The sequence below is a fragment of the Manacus vitellinus genome, unplaced genomic scaffold (assembly GCF_001715985.3).
Source record: "Manacus vitellinus isolate BGI_N305 unplaced genomic scaffold, ASM171598v3 scaffold_9_pilon, whole genome shotgun sequence".
In the NCBI taxonomy this organism is placed as follows: Eukaryota; Metazoa; Chordata; class Aves; order Passeriformes; family Pipridae; genus Manacus; species Manacus vitellinus.
The window spans coordinates 16,187,610-16,202,700 of record NW_021940917.1 but is presented as its reverse complement, the minus strand read 5'-3'; the positions used below and the strand labels follow the sequence as shown (position 1 = coordinate 16,202,700).

General features: G+C 42.6%; 1 protein-coding gene across 4 annotated transcripts in view; it reads left to right on the top strand.

Annotated features, from left to right (window-relative positions):
- The first annotated feature begins 2,973 nt into the window (after window positions 1-2,973).
- KCMF1 (potassium channel modulatory factor 1) overlaps window positions 2,974-15,091 on the top strand; it is a 48,491-nt gene continuing 36,373 nt past the window's right edge. Inside the window, exons 1-2 of one of the 4 annotated variants that reach the window (XM_018086081.2) lie at window positions 6,158-6,236; window positions 11,357-11,458. Coding sequence is in view for 1 of the 4 variants with exons in the window: in XM_029965388.1 (XP_029821248.1) it covers window positions 3,183-3,198 (16 nt within the window). In the remaining 3 variants the exon portion in view is untranslated. Of the gene's footprint in view, window positions 3,199-3,743; window positions 3,832-6,157; window positions 6,237-11,356; window positions 11,459-15,091 lie in introns of those variants that run through there. The other 3 variants (XM_029965388.1, XM_018086083.3, XM_018086082.3) reach the window with 3 other exon arrangements.

Below are 15,091 nucleotides of genomic sequence, written 5' to 3'. Positions count from 1 at the left end.
AGTTATTAATTATCATGATAATGCTAAAAAAATAATAGTTTTTACTGGTGGCCATGACGTTGCAAAGGACCTTCAAATGCTGTTACATACCTCTTTGCACACACAGTCAGAGTTTCTACATCCTCATCACTGGGAATCTGAGCATCTTAGATTTGCAGTATTTGCTATATTTGCAGTGGACATAATCAGCAAAATTCCCACTGCAGGATATAATGCAGGTGTATTTTACATACTGTTGCACATGCAGGCACATTCTAATGTGATTCCAAAAGTACCAAGGCTTTTATCTATACTGTCTCATTGGGTATAGATACTGGCCTTAAGGCAAGAAAACAGCAGATAATAACAGGATTCTAGTTTTAATTTTGGACTCAAGCCTACAAAGATGTAGAAGAGGCTACAGAAGAGACACCAGGGGTATTTTAGAAAAGTTGTGTGCTGAGGGGCTCATCGGTCCTTGTGCACTCAAGGGATATCCATGCACCTGACACTTAATAGACAAAACGTTATGAAACTGTTTTTTCAACAAAAACCTGGAGAAACACGATGATTAGACCAAGGACTTCCATGACTAAAACCAGAATCTTCCAGGTCCCAGTGAAATGCCTGGTTTGAAGTCTGTATTTTATCAGATGCATGGGGGGAAGCTCCTGTGGGAGGCCACTCTGTCAGAACAAGATAAAACCTAGCACGGGCCAACATGGTAGTGGCTCAGAGTGAGGCAGAGTTACATACACAAGGAACCGCAGTCTGACACAGAGACAAAATATCACTAACCAGCTGAGTTACCAGCTTGTGAGCTTGCCTGCTCTTCTAGGGACAGAAAGAGAGCATCAACCGTGAGCACCTGACGGACTGTATTTTGCATCTGAGTGAGACAACTGCCATTTGAAAGTGCTGGTGATGAAATAAAAGTAGCAAGACACATGATACTCACTGCCCCACTCTGTGCACTGTTGCTGTGAAATGCTGGCAAGACACGTACATTTTCATCTCCAGAACTCTCTTGAAGATACTGCTTTCATAGTTTGGTAGTGAGTTTTATGACAGCTGCAAATTTATCTTCTTGTCATCTGTGGTGTACTTCTTGCAACCTTCTTTCCTGGTCATTGACTCTTCCCCTGCTTTCACAAGCAGTGAAGTCATTGGCTCCCATCAGTCAAAATGACCCCCAGTTTCCCCTGCAGCTTATCCAGTGCACAGTTATTGCTTGCTGCCACTGAAAATCCACAACCCACTGGACTTCTAGACTTTTAGATCCAGGTTGCCCTCTCAGTAGGCACTGTTTATGAAACTGCAAGTGGCTAAGGGAAAGCTGGAATTGAAGCAGGCAGTCAGAGTGCAGTGTGCACACGCTTGTTAGGGTGTGAAGCAGAGCCTATATAATACAATTGGCAATGGAGGGAGGTGGTGCAAGGAATGAGGTTGGCACTTCCTCCTTTCAGTACTTACTGGTTCACTGATGCCTTTTTCAGCAGCTCGGCCCTCACGGCCTTTGAAACAGACTGAAAAGGTACTTCACCAGTGTAAACATACAAGAATTGCAGGGCTGGGGCAGATATATGAGGGCTGTGGTGTAAGACAGCAGAGAAGATGGACATGTACTGGCAGAGGGAAAAGATGGAGGAATGCCATGGGCATGGCAGGAGATGAAACACTTAGAGGAAAACAAAAGCAGGTGGGAGATGAGAGAGATGGTGCAATTACCATGGATGAAATCTGAGGAAAGGCCACAATGCCATAGTAAGAAAGGCAGCACAGAATGAAAATACATGATGTGTGTGACTCATGCATCTGTACCAGGGAAGGAATGCAGCCATGCCATGGGGCTTTCACTTGAGATGTCAAGACTGGCCTGCTTCCATGAAAGGGCTGAAAGCAACGATGACAGGACGAAAATTCCCCGTGGTATGGACAGATCGAGACACTTGTCTGGAGTGAAGGGCCTTGAGGAGAATCCCTATGAGGAGCGGCTCATAGGCTCACTTTCAGCCTGCAGGAGACTGAGGGAGACCTCATTGCAATGTACAAATTCCTCAGGAGGGGAAGAGAAGGCACAGGCACTGATCTCTGCTCTGTGGTGACCAGTGACAGGACACGAGGGAATGGGCTGAAGTTGTGCCAGGGGAGGTTTAGTTTGGATATTATAAAAAGGTTCTTCACCCAGAGGGTGGTTGGGCACTGAACAGGCTCCCCATGGCAGTGGTCACAGCGCCAAGCCTGACAGAGTTCAAGAAGCACATGGACAATGCTCTCAGGCACATGGTGTGACTCATGGGGATCTCCTGTGCGAGGCCAGGAGTTGGACTCGATAATCCTTGTAGGTCCCTTCCAACTCAAAAGATTCTGTGATTCAGTGAGTGAGATGACAACACGGCACCCCGTGGGCCTCCTCCATATGGAGCTGGAGCCTGGCTGGAGGACGCTCCTGGCAGTCCTCTACAGGCCTGACAAAGGCGGAAGGGGAAAAACTAGAAGGAAAAAGACTCCAGCCCTGCGCCTGGGGTCCGCAGCTTCCCAAAGCTGGCAAAAAGAGTAACGCGATCGGTGACCGAACGCCGGCCTAGGGCATGCGCCGGGCTGCTCTCTGCCGCTCCTTCCCCATAAAAGAGCTGATTAACGCGTGTCGTCCGGGTCAGGCCGGCGCTGGGTCCCGTTACCTCGGCCGCTTCCTGCCCGCCTCCCCACCCCCGGCGGCCGCCGCCCGGCCCGGCCGGGCCGCGGCCGCCCTCGCGGGAGAGCCGCCGCCCTGCCGGAGAGTTTCCTCTTCCTCCAGCGGCGCGCCGGGCGGGAGGAGGAGGAGAGGAGGAGGAGGAGGAGGAAGGGGCCGGGCGGGAAGGCTCCAGGCGCGGCCGCCGCTGGTGCGGCAGGGGCGGGGCGGCGCGGGAGGGCGGCGCCAGCGGCCGGCGGGGCCCGGAGTCACCGTGTCACGGCGCCCGGGAAGCCGTTGCCGCCGGATCGCGCCCCCGCAGGGCGAGCGAGGAGGAAGGAGGAGGAGGAGAGGGAGGAGGAGGGAGGCCGGCTCCTCGCCGGCCTCTTTGTGTTTTCGCCCCCTTCCCGGCCCAGCCCCCGGCCCCTCTCCTCTCGCAGCGGGGCGGCGGCGGGGGGGCGAGGCCGCAGCGGCGCCCGAGCTGCCCGCGCGGAGCCCTGGGAGGGGCCTGGGCCGCCGCCTCTGGACTAGGATGTCCCGACATGAAGGTGAGCGGCGCGCGGGCGCCCAGGCCGCTCCCGGCGGCGGCGGCAGCGGGGCCCGGCCCGGCGGCCTCGGGGGCCGATCATCAATCATGGCGCCGCCGGGAGCGGGCCCCGGGGCCCGGCGGCGGAAGGAAGGCGAGGCCCGGGGCGGGCGGGCCGCGCTCTGCAGTGTCATAGCGGGGCAGGCCGGTACGGCCGTTCGCCGCGCGGCGAGGCCGGGCGGGCCGGCCGCAGGTACGGCCGGCGGGACCCGGAGCTGGCCCCGCTCCTCTGCCCGAGGACGGGCGGAGCGGGGCGCGGCGCCCCCGGCGGGCCCGGCCGCGTGGGTGGGCGGCGGCGCGGGGGGCCCTGCCGACGTGTCGGCCCCGCCGCGGCGGGTCCGCCGGGCCGGGGGCCCGCTGGGTGCCGGGGAGCGGGGCCGGGGGGGCACAGCGGGGCGAGCAGCCTGCGCGGCCCTGCCGGGGGGTGTCGCGTCCTGGCGGCCCCGGGGGCGGCCCCCTTCCCCTTCGCCTTGCTTTGCGGCGCAGGAGGCCGATGCTGGTGTAGTAGTGGCATGTTTTGAGGCCGCCGAAGAAACGTGTCCTGTGTGCTGCCTGCCCCTGCTCCCAGTTGTGTTTACCGCCGTAGAGGAGTTCGGTTGGCAGTTCAGCATTAGTCAGAAGGAGCAGGGTGGAGGAAGAGATGGAAGCTAAGAAAGGAGTCTCTACAGGAAGAATATGGGAGTGTGAAAACAGGAGAGAAAGTCGCTGGGTTTTTCTGTGCCTGTTTACCAGCGTGTAAAGTGTTTGGACTACTATTAAAGTACTCTGTAAAAGCGGGGTTTGTCATTTGAAAATACAACCTTCTGCCATGTTAGGAACTTAATTCAGCACCTGTCTCCATTTTCTCTTATCTAATTTCTCTTTTATCTAATTTCTCATTTCTCTGTTTTATCTAATCTTAAAGTGTTTTGACAAAAACATTTTAGGGGAATTCAGTATTTATAACTCATAATGCTGACTTCTAGTTGCTTGATGCTGGACAGTGGTGTATGTGCAATGGATTTTTGGTGTGTGGTGCAGTATTTTGCAGACTTCTTGTTTGTGCAAATATGTGTGCATCCCTATCAAAGAATTGTCTTTCCTGAATCCACTAGCTCTTTTTTTGCTTGCTTGTTAAAGTTAAATTTAGTGGGAGTGCTACTTTCTGTTTCTCCCCTCCCCCTGCCCTCCATAAAATACATGTTTTCCCAAGAGAGTGGAGATGGATTTCATTATGGTTAAAGATGCAGTTTTTAACTGAAGTGAGCATTGATCACAAAGTTGTTGTTGCTGGTGTTGTAGGACTACACAGTCAGCAAGACTTTGCTGTGATGCATGTATCCATATACTTTCTTTGAAGCACAGTAGTAGAATACAAGCTTTTCTAGCTTGAACAGGCAAAAATTATGGAAGTGATATCATAGTGATATCATGTGTTGTTCTTCAGTGGTAAATGCATGGACTATTATAAAAGGTGGTGATGTGTACTAAAAAGACATTTCAGTCCTGGAGTGGCCTTTTTAAGACAGAAAAAGTTTGAAGGTAGGTTTCTGTGTAAGAGTGTTTCTGATGGAGACTATATTGTAGATTTTTGGTTTAGTTGTTAGATTTTTTTGTAGCAAAGAAAATTACATTTCCTGTCTTAAATATTTGTTGATGTTTTTAGAAGGAGTGACTGTTAATGAAATCAGGCTTAATATTCTCTTTCAGAAGCAGATTCATCAGTGATTGTTCTGTTAGGCACACCTAGTTAGAAAAAAAAGGGAAATAGTTGTCTCTCTTGCCTGGTGCGTGTGAGTTTTGGTAATTTTTGTATTGTGGATGTGGACTACTCAGGTGTGTATGTGGACAGGCACATATGTTCCTGAAACCATGAGAACACTGTGAGATTAAAAATGACATATGTTACTTTGTCCTTGTGATCATTTTCATTAACAAGCTAGTCTATCTCTTAATTTCTCAGTGATTCTCCTCTTACCTCGCACTTCAGATGTTTTCTTCTAGTCAACTTTAGTTGCAGGGATAGAATAACACATATTAGTATGGGGGACGTGGTTTTCCAACTTCATGGAAAAGGGATTTGGAGACTTGATTTTGGTAGAACTCTGGAAATCCATAGAAATTATATATTAAAAAAATAATTCATGTGCAAGGTCATTCACAACTGACAGCTTTTGATGCAGTGTAACTAGTTTGGGGATGGCTGTCTTGGAAGAATATGGTAAAGGGAAAAAGAAAGCTTCAGTCATGTTTAAGTAATTCTTTTTTTTTTCTGTGTGTTTCCTTTAAAATGGTCCATCTGCAAAGTTACAGAGATTTATTGGTGGTTCTTCACAGCATCTGGATGCTGTACCAGTTTTATGATGGAAAAAGATTAAATGGAGAAATTGGAATTCTAAAGTCTCGGGACTTTAAATAGGTTGTGAAGCATCTGACGGAGACTTAAGCTTACTTTACATCAAAGTTTCTTGACCGTTTCTTTGGTGTAATAATCTCTGCAATACAGTTGTTGGGGTTTTTTTGGTTGTTTGGTTTTGGGGTTTTTTTTTTGGTTTTTTTTTGGTTTTTTTTTTTAAGGGAGATTTTTTTTATGCTTTAGAAAAATTCTGACCACAACCTGCCTTTTCACTGTGCTCTCATTTCACACGTGAACTCCAGACTCGTGTTTCTCCCGAATTCAGGAAAATGGGCACCAACTAGAATTTGAATTATTGTTGCTTTTTTTGAAATGTTCGTTCGTTGTTTAAGAGACTTCATTAGTAATGCTGTCAAGAGTTAAGTATTTGTACTTGCTATTGCTGGTCTCTTCTAATTTTTCAAACCCATTTTTATTCCGTGATTTTGTGTTAAGAGACTAGCTATTCTGTGCCTTTGGTTTTGTAGAATGCAACATGAGGTCATCCCCTGGTCTTGGATTTCATGTTGTTCCCTTTATAGGAGCAATGTGCTGTGTTTCTCTGGGTTAGCCCCTCTGTGGCAGAGTATGTGGTGGTGTAATATTTGGCAACCTACAAGGAACAGGTAGGTAACTTTTTTTTTTTTTATGCTCTAGAAAGTTTACCGGTAGTGTTTTGCTTATTAAAGATTATCTCTTTCTGTGGGCATGCACCTGGCAATGGTTCTCTCCTGTGTTGGGAGACACCATGCAGGACAGCAGAAAAGTATAGAATTACCACTTCCAGGAGTGTCATTAGAAGACCACTTTTGCAACTTCTTTTGGAGAACTAGGTTACTGCAGCATTACTGGCCCGGCTTCAGGCTCCCCACACCTGGCAGCTCCAGAGGGCTCCCAGTGCCATACCACCAGCATCACCTCTGTCTCACATGCTCTACACCCCACTCCCAAACCTAGTTCCATCCTTTTTTCTTATTCTTACTAAAGGGTGTAGTCTTTTAAGCTTCGAGAAACAGTCAGCAATACGTGGTAGTGATTTTTGATGGTGCCCATTTGTCAGCTTTTTTTATGAATCAGCAAAACCCTGCAGTTAATCCTAGTCCCACATGTAGTAAAGTTGTGAGTGGATGGTGGTAACACAGCTAGGAAGGGAGAGCTCCTCAGAGTGACTGTGGAGTTTCTAAATGTTCTGTACTGCCTTCAGGCTCCTTGTACTTCAAGGAGCTGATGTCTTGGTGCTCCTCTCTTTTGTGTGTATACATAAATGTGTGGCATAGAGATACTTACATCAAGTGCTTATTTGTAATAGAAGGGCAAATAAGTAAATTTTAAAAAGAAAGACACCAAACGGTCTTTGAAATTCAGTCCGTCATAGTTGCAGTTGAATATGTACCAACCACATAAAAACAATTAATGTAAGGGTTATGGTAGCTTGAGGCCTCTAGCTGTGCAGTGAAAAATTGGGAGTCTGGGCTGATGACATTTTCTATATGCTCACAATACAAAACATGAACAAAACTTCATAACAAACTCCTTGAAAACGCTAAAAGAGTAATTTCTGCCCTTTGTAATTATGCAACAACTGTGTCATACTTGAGCTGCAGGAGGGTACTACGAACTTCTGACAAGACAAATAACACTAAGCAGTTGTGGGTAACTTAATACATCATGTAATGTCTGTTACAGAATTGCTACTAAGTGCAGAATTAATATATTTTTGCATGTAAAACTTTTAATTCAATTACCAAGACTACATATTTTTCATAGAAAGTGCTCAAGACACTGTGTTAGTGAAGTATGGCATTTAATGATGAAATGTGCATCTGTGAGACCAGTTACAACTTGCTGCCTTCTGATACTTACTTTGCTTACATATTCTCCAAATATGGAGTTTGCTATTTCACAATACAGAATAATAACAAATTCTTTTGTATGCTGCTGCCACTTAGACCTATTTTGTAGAGAATAAATCCAGATTAAGTTGTATGTGTAATATAAAACAGTGAGGTTTTTTGAATTTGTACCAGTACTTGAGTCTGAATGAGCATTTTCTAACTGTATATGCAAAGTGCTTTATACTCCTGTTAGTTTTACTCTGTGGTAGCATAGGAATGCATCTAATTACAGATCTAGTGCAGTGTCTGAAAATGAGTTAGTGTGACAATTGGACTATTGAGAGCTGTGTTTAGAACAAAAAATGTTAAATATAAACAGCTGCAAATGTGATCAGAAATATTTAAACACAGTAATTTGCTTTATTATTAAACTGTTGTTTGATTTCAGTAGGAAACTGAATGATCATTTAGTAATAAAAAGAACTGGAAACATAATTCATATTTTAACTGGAAAGATGCGTACTGGTTTTGTGGAAGCTAGATTTTCATTTTAAAAAAAAGATTACTGGTTCTGATGGTTTAGAAAAACAGACAGTGTGAACCAAGATGCTGCTGTACCTGCAGAGTCTGTGAACAAGGTCCTCCAAAAATGTTTGTAAAGAGACCATTTTTTCTCTCAGGTCATCATAAAAAGTAATGCCATGGATCATGGGAAACAGGAGAAAAAGATTAGAATTAGTTATCTATGTTAAAATGTTAGTAGCCCTGTATCTTAAGCAGAAAAATGGGAACAGAACAGTGATACTTTTACCGTTTTTGGGTGGGAGTGAAGAGAGAAGGCAAATGGTGAAAAATCTCATACATCCAAATATTTGTTTGAACAAAAAGGGGTTCAGGGGAAATTCATAGAGCCATGAAAATTGCTTGAGCAGTAGTGGACAAATAAAATTCGTACATGTCAAATAAAAAGAAAGTTTTTCGAATACTTTAGTGTGTTTACGTTACTGATAAGGTTTGAGGGAGAATTTTTGGTGTTGCTTCTTGGTTGTTGTGTCTTCATTGTTACCTTACTTCTGTTACTGTTAAATAAAAAGCCAAAGTGGCGACTAACGCAGGAAGTGTTAACACATCCCTGGACACCACAGCAGATTTGAAGAACGTCGCTCAGGAACTGGGATGTACCAGAATTTGGTTGCAGGGACAGCAGTAATTCAGTGTTTTTTGAGTATCTTCGTGTTGTACACAGTTGTGTATTCTGTACTGCATACCACCCCTGCCTCCTTTAAGGTGTGCAGGAGGGTTCTCTGTGTTAGACCACTTCTCAGTGTTTGGAATTGTGCAGCAAATGAGCAGATAGAGGTGTTACAGAAATAAAGGATGGTCGAGGTGTTGACAGTGGAGCTTTGTTGTGGAGAGCTGGATCTACTGTCCTGTCTTGTGCTGCAGAGTTCTTGTGAACTGCTAGGTAAATACCTTCAGAAAGAATTCACAGGTAGCTGTTAGCTGTTCCTTTGGTTGTGAAGGCCTGATCTGGGGGTTTTGGGATTGAGCATTCACACCTGCAACTGTAGTAACTGAGCAGTGAGCTTTGAAAAAAACCCGCTTGATTCTAGAATATCAAGGATTCTGAAAAATCCATCCTTTGGCTTCTTGGATTGGGTGGCTGGGTTCAGTGGACTTAGAGCTTTAATCTTTACATGCCTTGGTTTCCCTCTATATCAAGAGAAAGAAAATACTGCTCTAGAAGTGCTGTTAAAGTTAATTTGTTGATGTTTGTGCTGCATTGAAATACAATAGAGAAAATGCTTGCAGGGAGAAGGCAGTGAGAAAATCCATGGTCAGTGTGAATTTTTTTGAAGTGTGTGATAACTAAGGGCTCAGACTGTCAAACAAGGACAAAACAGACATTCCTGTTTGTTTACTGATCATATGCACTGGTGCACTGAGTAAGGTGATATTTTTGGGGAAAGGAATCTAATTGTGTTAGGTAGCATTTCCAGTGAATTCTGACCATGGATTGATTCTAGGGATATATGTTTTTTTGTATTGGCAAGGTTGTGAGCTTCCATAGTTTTTGTTCTTGGAATAACTTGGGCTAAATCAATCCTCCACATGCAATGTATTCTTCCCTGTACAGGATTTAGAACAGATGAGGGGATTTAGAAGCTGCAGATGTTGAAAACTGAGAGATAACAGAGAAGGGATATACAAGCTTAACTGTAGGCAGAAATGTTGCTCACTCATACAGAAACAACATTATTAAGGTACTGTGAGCAGCTTGGACACATTGAGTTCAGAGAACTCAAGCAGAGTGCTGTTAGTGACTCGGAATGTGTGAGGGGGAGTTACTGCATGGACAGAAGCTGAAAAGCAGTTTACCTCAGAAAGGCTGATACCGAGAGAGAATCTGAAAGAAAGGCATCATCTGCATAAGATGTAATCTCTAATATCCCCTTTCAAATAGAAAAAGAAATTTCATTAATTCAAAAGGAGGAATAAAACTGAACTGCTTTTTCCTACACTGTGTAATGAGATTGTGAGAATTTTTTCATGGAATGTTCTTAGGGCTACCTCGTATCCAGATTGAACAATTAAAGCTTTGGATTTTGTCTTAAACTTTCTTCTCCAGGTCTTTCATCTATTTCAGATTCAAGTGTTTTTCTTAAGGATCTTAAATTTTAGGTCCCTTTGCCTGAAGCATCACTTGAGCATCTGGTTTGAACTTACTCCTATGGGGTTTTTGTATATCTAGTCCGCAGGGTTATCCACATTTTTATCCCAATATAATATTTTGACAGTTAATTTTGGTGCACTGAAATAAGACCATTTTGAATTCAGTGTGGAGCATAGAGACAAACTCTTTAGTTTCACTATTTCGGAATATATGTGTAACCCAGCTTTTCATTTACCAAGTTTGGAAGTGAGGTCTGTGCCAAGTGAAAATTGTGAGATAGCATCACAGAAGCCCCCGAATTATTCTGAAAGGCAAGTACAGGTGATGGCTTGATTTCTACCACTTGAAGTTATTTGTTTTAGTTTGGAATTAACTTTTAAGTATTAATAGAAGTTGTCACTGGAACCTCTGACATATTAGGAGAAAATGGTTCCCCCTGCCAGGTTTGTTCTGAGAATATGGTTTGAATGAATGATAGGAGGAGGATGGATTTATTTGGTAATTTTTGTCTTTTTTGTCTTTTAATGTTAAAATATTTTTAAAATAATATTAGGCTTAATCTGTGATTTGCTTTTATGTGATAATTCCTCTTCTTATTGCCCATTTCTCACCCTGAAGTGAATTTCCTGCATGTATTAATTCTTTCTGTTGTGATTGTTTTATTTGGAGCTTCTAGGAGACTTTCTGTAAAAGTTGCCCCATTTTCAGTTGGGAGAGACCTGGGTAAAACTTTTTTATTGCAATTAAGTGTGGAACCTGGACACAAGAGACCATGATGTTTTTCCCATTTGCACATGGGATATCAGGCGGAGATTTTATATTTTGTAAGAAAGCAGTCAGGAAAGTCTTCTAGAGGTAGGACTTGGTGGTCTTGTACCCCATCTCATTGAGTTTTGTCAATGCAAGTCCATTCTTCCAAATTTTTTACTCATTGGGACATTTCACTAGCATATACTGTTTGCAGCTATCACTTCATACAGTTTTCCTATACTATTTAAAATTTGTTTTTAATTTCAGCATTTCTATAATTTCACTTTTTTTTTTCCAAGATTCTATTTATCCTCTTCCACATTGATTTGTATCATCCCACTGTCATCACTGACAAAAATCCAACTGAAGAAAGACATTAATTTAAACAAAAGAAAAGTAATTTTTTTAAAAAATACTGCAGAAGTAGGATGAAAAAACAGACAGAGTTTAAAAAAAATTATAACTGCATTTTTTTTTCTTATCTCAGGTCAGATTTGGTCTTCCCCCATCACTTCTGCCACTTCCTGGTACCAGATTCTTTTTGGGAGGCAATGTTTCTTGTCTTGACTGACAAGAGGTGCTGTCTCTGGTAGGATAAATTATCTTCTTTGCTTTCTTTCTTTTTGTCTTTGATCTCTTATCTTTTACCTCATACTTTGTTGTCACTATTCTTTCTTCCCTTTCCCCATTATGCTCTCCCTCTCTTGCTTTCCTCCTTTGAGTGCTCTGGGGTGGGATTTTCAAAAACACCTGGGGGAAGCTGTAGACCCATGTCGGGTTCAAGTGCAGTAGAAATTTAATGCCTGCCTCTGCAAGCCTCTTTGAAAAGCAAAGCTCTGGCATTTCTTGCCCTCGCTTATTTCAGAAAACAGCTGTTGCTGAAAAGGTTTTTAGGCAGTGTTTTCTTTGGCCAGTTACAGAGATTAATCTGTGTTTTGGTTTTTTTTTTTTTAGTTAGCTGATGAGATGAGGTGGCTTTAGTAGTGAAGATTTAACTAGGTTATGACTGAAGTATTCTTTAATTACTTGTCAAGGAGAGTCCTTGTTTACAGAACTCTTCAGTAACAATTGATTCCTAGTGTAAATGCTATTTACTGTCAGCTTATTGATACTAAAGCAGCCAGTATTATTGGCTAAAGATGATTACTAGTGGCCTGCTCTATTAGACTATATTTACTCTAAAAAAAGTAAACTATGAGGTGAAATATTTACATATAAACAGTGTAGAAATTAGTATAAATTAATCTGACAGAGGAAAATATACATATTCCTGTTAGGATTGTAGTTTTAAACTGATTTCTCAACCAATATTGGGACCAACATGAGTTGCTTTCTGAATGCTTGACAGTATGGCAGGAACTTCATGGCACCTTCTGGAAAATAAACACCTGGGTGTGTGCCTAGAACAACACTAGAATTACTTGGCAGTTGAATAGAGGCATCCTGGAGGTGGCTGGTTGGAGAATGGTGCTGTGAGCTGTGTTAAACATGTGGTACTCTCTGTACTTGATATAAGTACCTCAAGTATCCTACCTCCAGCAGCAGTACAAGATCATACATGATTTTCAAGGTCAGAAATGCACTAGGATGTAGTCATGAAAGGACTTCTTCTGTGATTGTCAGTAACTTCTGTCTTTGTCTCCAAAGAAATGATTCTGGTAAGAATCAGTGTTCAGTTTTACGGGAAATATGTTTTTGCATAACTTAACAGTGTGTGTGTGTGTGTGTGTGTGTGTATTAACTTAGGATCCTAGAAATCAGTGTTCACCTGGAATGAATTTTAAACTACTGTGAGTCTTGAAAATAACCACTGTCAGTTGGACTTCCTTCTGTAATAGAATGAAATTAGCTCTGAAGAAATCTGTGGTTTGGGCACAGAGGCTTGTCTGTGCTGAGGGTACCATCACATCACTTTTCACTTCAACAAAGCAAATATTTCAATTATTGCAAACGTTTGCATGTGCTTTTGATATAGGCAGTAATGCCGAGATGTACCTAGCACAGTGTTTAGTGTACAGCTATTATTTGTATCAGTATGCAGGCTGAGGTGTAGATTGTCTCTGCAAGTGGAAAATCTCTGTAGAAGAACCTTGTGATCCACCAAAGAAAGGGGTCTGTGAGAGCAATTTCAATAACAGTAATAGTGCCAGAACACAGGTCACATTTGGACTGACACAGATGTGCCATTGCAGTTTCCAGGGTTTCTTCTGACTTTGTCTTTACTTTCTGAGAGTAAATAAGGCCACTAACTTCAGCACCTGAATTATTGGTACTATTATTTTTCAAGTACCCAAAGCAGACTCTCTAAACCTAGCTGTGGAAAATGAGGTAAGAGATGAGGGAAAGAGAATTCAGGATGCCCTTGAAGAAGGACACCTAAGCTTTGCAAAAGTAAGCTGTAGAGAATGCAGAGCTTTCTACGTCATGACTAAGCTTTTTTCAATCTAGATGTGAATACGGTAGCTCAGATGATCTTAATTCCATACCTGTTCCCTGCTATGGTTTGTACTGTTCTGTTAAGATGAAAATGTCAGTAAATGTAGTTTAATCTCTGTGTAGATGGGAATCAGTCAATTCTACTGTAAACCATGACCTGTTGATTATAATAATTAAATACCATGTAGATTTAGGGAGGCGGAGTAGAAACTGTACGGAGTGTCTTGACCCAGAAGTAGGTCAAACACATTTTCAAGCTCTCTTCTCCTTTGATTACCTTCAATTTTGGAAAAGTACAAAGGTGAATAAATTTATTTGCCCTCCTGAATTCAGAAAAAAATGTATGCTGTGATCTGCAGATATCTTTTCTGAGCTTGCTTTGCCATAAGGATGTGAAATGCCAGGCAGGGTCTGTCTTCGTATACACTGTTCCTTATGCCGAAAAACTTTTGTGAGGAGTGGAGAAAACAGCTGGAGATTTTGCTATAGAAGAGTGGCTTTGGAAATGAAGATACACAAGTGAAGATTTCTTACTATATAACCTTGTCTTTATAGTGAAAATAATTGAATAATTGACTGTTATTAGTCAGTTATTTAGTGGTAGAGGCTGATATTGATAACGTTCTTGTGCTGTTGCAAACTGCTGTCTGAAGTTTAGGTGGAAAAAGATGATCTGCAAGATGCAAACTCTCAAGTGTAACTGATGTGATATTAAAAAAATAAAAGTATAAATGGAGGATTTTAACAGGTTTGGGGGTTATTTTATAATCTGTTAGAATATTATCCAACTCCTACGTTTTGGAGCCAGTTACTGGGAGGTGTCATTACTGTACCTCAGAGCTCAGTTATTATTTTGTTCCTGGAAGCATTAGGAATTAAAGGAAAGTGACCAGAAAGTGAAGGAATGAATTGTTGAGAATTCCATGCCAGAATACATTTATTTAGTGAAGAGTGAAGTACTTTGAGGTGGTAATTCATGGAGATGCAGGACTCCAGACTCTAGCTTTGAGGAATACCATGATGTATTTTTGCAGAACGAGTATTTCAAGTCAGCTGCTGGTGAACACTCTTTGTAGTACTTGCATTAAGCATTGTGCTGAGCTTCTTTCGCACCTCTTTTTCCTTTCTTCTAATGCTCTTGAAAAAATTATTGCTTTTCAAGAAAGCAGACACTTTCTTAACTTTTGTAATAGGACATTGCATTAAATGTCCCTAATTGGTAAGATGGCGCTGCCTTGCACGCTCTTTCACAGTGCTAAGCATTTGGCAGTTTTAAAGGTCCATAATGTAGTTTGTTCCAGTTATGCCAAAAACTCAAGAGAAACTGGGGGACTCAGGAATGCCTCAGAAATTAGAAACTGCAGAGGAAATGCTTTGAATGATCTGATGACCTACATTCAGAATGGAGCAAACCTTAGGGGTAAAGAAGACTAAAGAAGTTGTGTGTAAATAATAGGGTCCTTTTGTTTTCCTCCTGCAGCAATTGTAAGGCATCTGCTAAGGGTACACAAGAAAAATGGGCTTGCTGTTGACTCTACCATAGGCCCTCACTTGAAGTAGTTGGGTCTGTTACCTGTACTGAAAGATGTCTGCAAATCAAAAAAAATGCTTACAAAACTCCAACTGTGAAATATACTTTATGTGGAGAGTATTTCAGGTACATCACCATACCTCTTTCACCCTGAAAAATTTTATGCTCTGATGGAACTGTAAACTTTGGGAAGGTAGGAGCTTCTGAATTGCTTCTGAGTTTCGTTGCTCTGCTGAGAGGTGTGTCAGTGAAGTA